At 36.6% G+C, this 10,621-nt stretch overlaps 1 protein-coding gene across 1 annotated transcript in view; it reads left to right on the plus strand.

Annotated features, from left to right (window-relative positions):
- oc90 (otoconin 90) overlaps positions 1-8,542 on the plus strand; it is a 14,741-nt gene extending 6,199 nt beyond the window's left edge. Inside the window, exons 9-17 of the mRNA XM_058627250.1 lie at positions 410-520; positions 1,612-1,728; positions 1,816-1,914; positions 4,157-4,429; positions 4,834-4,932; positions 5,030-5,201; positions 7,495-7,601; positions 7,737-7,971; positions 8,175-8,542. Coding sequence (XP_058483233.1) covers positions 410-520; positions 1,612-1,728; positions 1,816-1,914; positions 4,157-4,429; positions 4,834-4,932; positions 5,030-5,201; positions 7,495-7,601; positions 7,737-7,971; positions 8,175-8,424 — 1,463 coding nt within the window. The 3' untranslated portion in view covers positions 8,425-8,542. The remainder of the gene's footprint in view (positions 1-409; positions 521-1,611; positions 1,729-1,815; positions 1,915-4,156; positions 4,430-4,833; positions 4,933-5,029; positions 5,202-7,494; positions 7,602-7,736; positions 7,972-8,174) is intronic.
- The last annotated feature ends 2,079 nt before the right edge of the window (positions 8,543-10,621 follow it).

Raw genomic sequence — 10,621 nt, forward strand, 5'->3', positions numbered from 1 at the left:
CAAAATTGACAAAATAGTACATTTGAACTTAGTGATGGAGGCAGCAGTTGATCATCAACTCCTGTGTGTGTGACGTTAAAATCACTGATTTTCTCTATTGACTTTGGTATGGGAGAGTAAGTAGTTGTACTATATTGTTTTGTATACTTTGTCGGAAACATGCAGTTAAACTGCATGTGTACATACAGCCTTTGAACCAGAGAGCACTGAGTAAAAAAGTAAAGTCTTTATGTTCAACAAACAGACAAAAAGTCAACTTGAATGAGTCTCATTGAATGACTCACATGCTATGCTTGGGTTGTAATACAGCGAGGTCCCTGAACTGTCGTATGTTTTCGGTCTTAAATTTCATTGATGTCATTTAAAAAGGTCTTAAAGAGTCTTATATGTGACTTGCTGAAACCTGCAGAACCCCTGACTGTGTCTGTCCTGTCACTGAGCAGCAGAGTGGATCATCAGAGTGACACCAAGGACCTCATCACTCCGCCACCGGGCCAACCCCCCCTGCTGGCAGCTGCTGGTACGCTCCTCTAATTGGCTCACAGATCACAGAATTAACACGGGAACTAGCAGAGGGCGACACCGGGGGGGGGGGGGGGTGAAGGGTCACACACACACTCAAAAATCTTCACAGTGTCATCTGAACACGATCCACACTGTATAAAGTGTAGGTGTTTATTATGTTCAATAAGAGAGGGTAAGCACTTCATAACCACTAAATAACAAATGTCTATGATATCTACGTCACATGTGGGGTTTGGTGTGAGAGAGTGAGTGGTTTACAAACTTGAGTTTCCTGTCTAACAGTGAGATAAAGACATGTGACGTTTAGAGATAATATATACAGGTTGTGTACAGAGATAATCCTGAGTGTGACAGAGGAAGCACTCGAGCAGCTCACAGTCCTGCAGCATTGAGGTGATAATGACAGCAGCGTCAGAGAACAGGAAAACACTTCTGCACTTTCACAGACAAAAACAACACTTTCATTTTTAATATTTTAATGACGCGGTCATGTTTACATTTCAACAGCAGTGATTTATCCCAGTCATAAAAACTTAATGAAAGATGTAAATCTCATCAAGTGAGTCCCTGGGATTATTTGTATGATTCTTTTTTAAAAGGGAGAGTTCACAAAATCAGATTGTATCCACTTAATAAAATCGACATCAGTTTAAGACATCTTTAAGAACACGTTTGTGTTTTTATCTCACTGTTAGACAGACTTTTCCAACAGGAAACTGAAGTTTGTAAACCACTCACTCTCCCACACCAAAGTCCAGAAAGAAAATCAGGGATTTTAACATCACAGCACACAGGAGCTGCTGGTCTGCTGCTGCCTCGTGTGGTCACTTTGTGTCACTAAAATAAATTGAAATGAGGAATTTTGAAAGCGGAATTCTACAAAATAAGACATTTGAACTTAGTGATGGAGGCAGAAGTGGATCAACAACTCCTGTGTGTGTGATGTTAAAATCACTGATTTTCTCTGTGGGCTTTTTGGTGTGGGAGAGTGAGTGGTTTACAAAGTTATTTTGTCATCAGACTGATGAAGGGTTTCTCTTCTCGTCCGTGTCTGATTTCAAAGACATGATAAATTCTCTGTTTCAGACTCGGATCTGGTTGAGTCTCTGAGTGAAGTTTCCTCGCTGAGCGTCACAGACGAACACGTCACCGTGATGACATCACAGACTGACATCATCGTCACCACCACAACGTCAGAGGAAGGTGAAGAAATCTAACATTTTAGAGGTTAAAATGAAAACGTTGACGGCCGAATTTAAAGTCAGATTTCAGGTGTTTTTGTCTCTGCAGGTTCAGTCGTCACCACTTCATCAGTGTTGTCACAAAACAAGCAAACAGATCCACCCCCAGAGTCATCAGAGGAAGAAGAGGATGAAGAAGATGAGCTCAGTGAGTTTAAAATAACAAACACAAACTCAAGGCACCAAATAATTTAATTTTTAAATGAAGTGTAGATTTCACAACATTTTACACAGTTTTCACAACATTTTACACCACTTATCTCTAAATTTCATGCCATTTTCACTACATTTCACGTGGTTTTCACTCAATTTCACATAATTTTCTCTAAATTTCACATTTTTTCGCTAAATTTCATGCAGTTTTCACTCAATTTTACACAGTTTTCACTCAATTTCACACCGTTTTCACAAAATTTCACATTTTCACAAAATTTCACATTTTCACCCAATTTTACACTGTTTTCACTCAATTTTACAAAATGTTCCTCTCAATTTCACATCGTTTTCACTCAATTTCACATTATTTTCACTCAATTTGTACACTGTTTTCATAAAATTTTGAACCATTTTCACTCAGTTTTACACAATTTTCACTAAATTATATGTGGTTTTCCCCTAATTTTACACAATTTTCTCTCAATTCCACACCATTTTCAGTCAATTTTACAAAATTTTCACTCAATTTCACATCATTTTCACTTAATTCCACACCATTTTCAGTCAATTGTACACCTTTTTTACTCAATTTCACACCATCTTCGCTCAATTTCACACAGTTTTTCGGGCAATTTTACACAATTTTCACTAAATTTTACACAGTTTATCACTCAATTTCATGCAGTTTACACTCAATTTTACACCAATTTCACTCAATTTCACATAATTTTCACTAAATTTTACAACATTTTCACTCATTTCACATCAGTTTCACTCAATTTTACACTGTTTTCACCCAATTTCACACCGTTTTCACAAAAGTTTGCACCATTTTCACTCAGTTTTACACAATTTTCACAAAATTATATGTGGTTTTCACCCAATTTTACACCATTTTCTCTCAATTTCACACCATTTTCACCCAATTTCACATCATTTTCACTCAATTTTTACACCATTTTCACTCAATTTCACATAATTTTTACTAAATTTCATGCGGTTTTCAGGTAATTTTCACGAAATTTTACAATTTTCTCTAAATTTCAAGCCTTTTTCACTCAATTTCACAACATTTTCACTAAATTTTACACAGTTTTTTCTCAATTTCACACCCTTTCCAGTCAATTTTACACCGTTTTCACTAAATTTTACACCGCTTTCACTAAATTTTACACCGTTTTCACTAAATTTTACACAATTTTCTCTCAATTTCACACCATTTCCAGTCAATTTTACACCATTTTCACTCAATTTTATACAATTTTCTCTCATTTCACATCAGTTTCACAAAATTTTACACTGTTTTCACTCAATTTCACACTGTTTTCACAAAAATGTTGCACCATTTTTCACTCAGTTTTACACAATTTTCTCTCAATTTCATGCCTTTTCACTAAATTTCACACAGTTTCCACTCAATTTGACACACTTTTCACTAAATTTTACACAGTTTTCACTCAATTTTACACTGTTTTAACTCAATTTGACAAATGTTTCTCAATTTCACGCCTTTTTCACTCAATTTCATGCCTGTTTCACTCAATTTTACACTGTTTTCACAAAATTTTAATTTAAATTTTTTTATTTTGAAAGCTCTAAATGTGTGAACGAACAGCTTCCATGTTGTGTTTTAGTTTCACACCATTTTCAGGAAAGATAGATTTAAGAGACCGTTTTATTTTTTATTTAAAGAATGAGATTAAGTTACAGAGACTTAAAGAATGAGATTAAGTTACAGACCTTCTTTAACAGACAAAAGTTCTGTTCACAACGCGTTTACGACGACGTCAGTTTCCTCACTGAAGTCCGACCAGGAGACAGGAAGCTCTACAGCTCCACCAGGTCAGTGAGTGACACAGTGATAGAGTTTGTCGTCTGTGAACCAGTGATTACAACGACGACGGCGGTGAGAAGAAGCTCCGCCTCCTGCAGGTTCACAGCGGGAAAGGTTTGAAAATTAGCTTTTGATGCAGAAAACATCAGAAACACTTGAATCTGCAGGAACACAAGGATGAACCACTTCCTATGAGTCTTTAATCTGCTTACGTCTCTAACCACAGACCAACAGGAGCTGGGACTTTTATTTTGAAAGCTTTCAATGTTGTGTTTCAGTGTGAATAACAGAAAAATAAAAAATTCAATATTGTGTTTTAGTGCGGACAAAGACTTTTATTTTGAAAATGTTCTTTTTGAGAATCAGGCCTAATCCTTTTTTCGGTTTCACTTCTTTACAGACAAAGTTTTTCTAACGTTACCAATGCCCACTTCGTCGTCAGCGACTCCGGTTAGGTTCGTCACCATGACGACACAGGGACGGCCTTTGACCTTGGCTAAACCTCGCTCCGACATCATCGCGTCCACCAGAACCACGACAACACGAGAACCAGGAAAAACTCCCGCATTAACCACGACAGAGGAGGTGTCTGAGGAGGAGGAGCCTCAGGAGAAGACGGACAAACCTCTGTGTGTGGGCGGAGCCACAGCCGACAGCTCGCAGGAAAAAGATGGTAAAATAAAAATGTGATTTAAATTTTCTTTTTTAAAAAACACTGAAATCAGGTTTTTGTCTTAATTCTTCTTTTTTAATTTGTAAACGGAAACAAATAGAAGTTGAAAATTGGGATCGGAAAAACCCAAAACATTAAAGGCGCAGTACGTAAGAATTAGTGACAAGAAAAAACAGTTTTCACTCATTTCACTAATTTTTACTAAATTTCACATTTTCAGTTTTGTTAAGAGAATTCAAATAAAGATCATAATAAATCATCTGATCTTTAATGATGGAAACAAACGTGCAGTTGAACTTGACATTTACAACAATAACCAACATCGCGATAAACTTGTGACTGAGTGATTATTTTTTATTTAGTTTGTCTTTAAGTTTTGTTTATGTTTGTTCGTTTGTCGACAGAATGGGGCGTGGCACAGAAAAGAACCGCCCCCTTCTTCACTCTCACTCTTCTAGAATCTGTCGGTTTGACAGAGTTTCAGCTTCAGCCAGACACCAAAGGTCTGATTCCAACTTTCTTTTTATTTTCCATGTGTTAATGTTGTTTTTACAGTGTTTTTACCGTGTTTTTAACGTGTGTCTCCGCCCCCTCCGTCAGAGTGCACTCACTCCTTCACCGTGTACGGTGGTGACGGGCAGGCAAGGCGGGAGCTGCCGGCGCTGGGCGAGATGCTTCACTGTCTCACGGGACGATGTCCACATGAATATGAGATGTACGGCTGCTACTGCGGTCAGGAGGGCAAAGGGCAACCTGTGGATCAGCTGGACAGGTACAGAACATGAACAAGGCTTTAACAGAAGTTTACATTTGGTTGTCGAATAATCATTTAAAGTTACAGTAAGTAAGATTTAGTGACAGTGTGTGAAAACTTCACTCAAATTTACAGTTTTCACTCAATTTTACCCCATTTTCATTCAATATACACAATTTTCACTAAATTTGACACAATTTTCATTCAATTTTACACAGTTTTCACAAAATTTTACACCATTTTCACAACATTTTACACCATTTTCACACATTTTTACACCGTTTTCACTCAATTAACACCATTTTTTCTATATTTTACACCATTTTCATTCAATTTGACATGGTTTTCACTCAGTCTTACACAATTTGTACTCAATTTTGTTGTGATCTATCTTCACAACAGATCTCAATATGTTAAGGTGGGTGATAACACATCGACTTGCTTGGACATAGTTTGTGTGGTCCCACAAGGGTCAGTACTGGGTCCAAAACTGTTTATACTATACATTAATGACATATGCAAAGTATCCAATATTCTGAAATTAATACTATTCACAGATGACACTAATATTTTCTGTTCTGGGGATGACTTGAACCAATTAGTGGAAACAGCCAATAATGAAATGGCCAAGCTTCATGTGTGGTTTAATATAAATAAACTATCACTAAATTTAGAGAAAACTAAATATATGCTGTATGGGAAAAAAGGCTGTAAGAAAAGTATTAACATACAAGTTAATGGAGTGGACATTGAAAGGGTTAGTGAGAACAAAGTGCTGGGAGTGATTATTGATGACATGTTAAGTTGGAAGCCTAACACAAGACACTTAAAAGGTAAGCTGCAATACTGTACAGAGGTTTGGGGACACACTTACAAAACCACTACTTATCCCCTGTTTATACTCCAAAGAAGAGCCATGAGAATTCTACATTATGCCAATTGCAGGGAACATACAAATCAATTATTTATCAAATCAAAAATACTCAAATTATATGACTTAATAAACTACCGCACAGTACAGATGATGTACAGGGCTGCCAACAAAAGCCTCCCTCACAATCTACAGATATTATTCCTGACCAGAGGGGAGGGACACAATCTAAGAGGGAACATGAGGTTCAGGCAGAGAAGGGTAAGAACTACATTAAAATCCTTTACCATATCGGTCACGGGTGTCAGACAGTGGAATAATCTAGATGAGGAGATTAAAAAATCAGCAAAACGGAGTGTATTTAAAAAGAAGTATGTAGAGATGACTATTAATCGATACAGAATGACTCGGGAAGAAAGTATGATAAAGGTCAGAGACAGAAATCAGTAGACACTGTGTGAAGACGGCAGAGGAGATAAAAAAAAACAAGAAGCAAAGGTACCCAAACAATAGCTGACATTGATAAGCACAAATGTCAACACGTAAGAAGTATTTAGAAGCCATACACAAGAAGCCATACCCTGTGAATCGAGCCACTACAGAGAATCAATTGATCCAAGATGGAATTGCTAAACTGGTCAGTAAATGCAATGTTGCATTCATACTGCTGCTGAAACATGTTTTGTCAAACTGTCATAAGAAAAGTGGTAATGGGGGCGGGACTAGATAAGCTTTTGCTTCTCCCGCTTTCCTTTTTGGTTATGCGTATTGTGTGAACTAAGATGATGTGTGATGATGATTGATCTAACTGACATGACCGAAATAAACATATAAATAAATAAATACATTTTACACAATTTTCACTCAAGTTACACCATTTTCACTAAATTGTAAACTATTTTCACTAATTTTTACACAATGTTCACTCAATTTACACAATTTTTCACAAAATTTACAATTTTTTCACAAAATGTACAATTTTTTCACAAAATGTACAATTTTTTCACAAAATGTACAAAATTTTCACAAAATGTACACAATTTTCACAAAAATGTACAAATTTTTCACAAAAATGTACAAATTTTTCACAAAAATTTACAAATTTTTCACAAAATGTACACAATTTTCAATTTTTTTTACACCATTTTCACAAAATTCTACACCGTTTTCACTCAACACCATTTTTACTACATTTTACACCATTTTCATTCAATTTGACAAGGTTTTCACTCAATTTTACACAATTTTACACAATTTTACACAATTTTACACAATTTTCACTCAAGTTATACCATTTTCACTAAATTTTAAATCATTTTCATACCAATTTTACACTTTTTTTTCTAATTTAACAATCTTCACTCAGTTTTAAACCACTTTTACTCACTTCCACAACTTTTCCACTCGGGTTAGTTTTCACATCATTATAACTTGTTTCAGGTGTTGTTTCTTCCATCACTGCTGCCTGAAGCAAATCACTACTCTGGGCTGCAGATCTAACAGGAAACTCAACGCTGTCACTTCCTGCGACAACGGAAAACCTCGATGTGAGTCACGCTAACATTTGTTACAGAGAAGCTACATTCACATGTTTTAGATACGAGGTTAGTAACTGGTGGTTAGATTACTACTTGTGGTTAACCTGTGGTTAGGTTATGAACTGGTGGTCTTGTTGTCCTCAGGCCGCGGTGTCAGTTTATGCGACAAACTTCAGTGTGTGTGCGACAGAAGCACGGCCGAGTGTTTGTCGGCTTCTCATTTCAACCACAGTCTGACGTCACATAAGTGCGGTGGTGCCACGCCCAGCTGTCGCCACGGCAACAAACCAACTAACCCACGCCTTTCCCAACCATCCAGTGAGGAGAGCGAGGAAACACCGGGAGGAAGATCTAATGACGATGAAGAGGTGAACAACAGGTGAGAAAAAAGACAGTCAATTAAGCTTGTGATGTTAAAATCACTGATTTTCTCTATGGACTTTGGTGTGGGAGAGTGAGTGGTTTACAAACTTGTCTGTGTGATAAAGACATGATCATGTGACGTAAATATCGCAGATATCGCAGAGTGTTTTGTTTTAACCTTATAATGTGAAAACTGTGTGTGTGTGTGTGTGTCTGCAGTGATGAAAACTCTGAGCTCAAAGATGATAAAGTGTCAAATCCTCCTGATGTCGTCGACTCAACTCTTCCTCCTGATTCTGGCTCCAGTGAGGAGAACACAGAGCCACTGACAAGCTTCAACCACAGACCCGGTCCAGTTCAGAGCCAAGGACACCAAACACCAGGGGGCGTGCAGGAGGAAGAGGAGAAAAAAGAGGAAGAAGAAGAGGAAGGAAAAGAGGAGGAAGAAGAAGAGGGAGATGGAAACTAGGAGGAAACACATAATGTACAAATACTTTGGAATTCTGTAAAATATGTGTTTGACATAAGTTTGTGGTTCTGAACAAGAAATGTATTTTACATAAAACATTATAAAAATCTAATGTTAACATATTTGAGAGTTGGTCACATTATTAAAACAGTTTATGAAGAAAAGCAAACATACAACTGGTTCTTCTTTTCATTGAGAAGCTTCGGTGCTGAAGATCAGTTATTAATGTTTTAATGTCAATGATCAGATTTAAGTGAGTGTAAAAAACAACAAATGTAAAGACGTCACAGATGTTTGAAAAAACTATACAAAATATCCGTAAAAAAAAAAAATCAAACATGAAAACATTAGATGTAAAAAACTAGTCGTATATTTAAAAAGAAAAAACCTTCAAAAAACAAAATTGTCATAGTATAGTAAAGTTATACTAAAGTATAGTTCAGAAACATTGTAGACTCTTTTTTGACACATTTTGGACAAAATACTAAAGTATGTCGTCCAAATGCTTCAAAAAAGTCATAGTTAAGTATGTCGTCCAAAATGAGACAAAAAAGTCATAGTTTAGTATTTCGTCCAAAATGAGATAAAAGTCAGTTTAGTATGTCGTCCAAAATGTGTCAAAAAGTCGTAGTTTAGTATGTCGTCCAAAATGAGACAAAAAAGTCGTATTTGAGTATGTCATCCAAAATAAGCCAAAAAAGTTGTAGTTTAGTATGTCGTCCAAAATGAGACAAAAAAGTTGTAGTTTAGTATGTTGTCCAAAATAAGACAAAAAAGTTGTAGTTTAGTATGTCGTCCAAAATGAGACAAAAAAGTCGTAGTTTAGTATGTCGTCCAAAATGAGACAAAAAAGTCGTAGTTTAGTATGTCGTTCAAAACGAGACAAAAAAGTCGTAGTTTAGTATGTCGTTCAAAACGAGACAAAAAAGTCGTAGTTTAGTATGTCGTTCAAAACGAGACAAAAAAGTCGTAGTTTAGTATGTCGTTCAAAACAAGACAAAAAAGTTGTAGTTCAGTATGTCGTCCAAAATAAGACAAAAAAGTTGTAGTTCAGTATGTCGTCCAAAATAAGACAAAAAAGTCGTAGTTTGTCATCCAAAACGAGACAAGAAAGTCATAGTTTATTATTTCGGCCAAAATTAGACAAAAAAGTTGTAGTTTATTATGTCGTCCAAAATGAGACAAAAAAGTTGTAGTTCAGTATGTCGTCCAAAATAAGACAAAAAAGTTGTAGTTCAGTATGTCGTCCAAAATGAGACAAAAAAGTCGTAGTTTATTATGTCGTCCAAAACGAGACAAAAAAGCCATAGTTTATGTCGTCCAAAACGAGACAAGAAAGTCATAGTTTACTATGTCGTCCAAAACGAGACAAAAAGTCATAGTTTATAATGTCTTCCAAAATTAGACAAAAAAGTCGTAGTTTATTATGTCGTCCAAAATTAGACAAAAAAGTCGTAGTTGAGTAAGTCGTCCAAAATAAGACAAAAAAGTTGTAGTTTAGTATGTCATCCAAAATAAGACAAAAAAGTCAGTTTATGTCGTCCAAAATGAGACAAAAAGTCATAGTTTATTATGTCGTCCAAAATGAGACAAAAAAGTCATAGGCCGTTTCTCAATATCCATACTTATGCGTACTTGTGCGTACTTGCGTACTCCCGTACTTGTGAAAACGTCATCAGCCTCAGTCCAAGTGCTGTTCCAATTCTCAAGTAAGCGAACAGCGAGGACGGTTCTCAAACCCGGAAGTGTTCTCGCTCCGCCCATCTTTACCAAGTATGCATCGGAGGTGACTTAAGCGTACTTGCGATGGCCAGGTATCCCAGAATACGTTTCGGCGGAGCATAGCAGCAAATAATAGAAATATAAATCTGAAATAAATATTTTTCTGTGTCCCGGAACAAAGTTTTAACATCATTTGAGGCGAGAAATGAGTCATTTAGAATTCAAACCTGTGGTTTGTGTATGAAGATCTGACGTATTTATAGTTTGGCAGCGACGTTTGTCGGAGGTGATCAGCTCCGCCTCTGCGGACGCCCGGCGCTCACTGTGCCCGGCACAGAGCAGCGTTACCTCGGCCTGTCCTGATGAAATGATCCGCTGGCTCAGACGTCGCTGTCATTAGATGCTCGGTGTGATCCATAGATTTGTTGTTGACGTGTTATTTTGTTTTTAATGGAAACGTTTTGACCTGACAGTT

The sequence above is a fragment of the Solea solea genome, chromosome 1 (assembly GCF_958295425.1).
Source record: "Solea solea chromosome 1, fSolSol10.1, whole genome shotgun sequence".
Classification (NCBI taxonomy): domain Eukaryota; kingdom Metazoa; phylum Chordata; class Actinopteri; order Pleuronectiformes; family Soleidae; genus Solea; species Solea solea.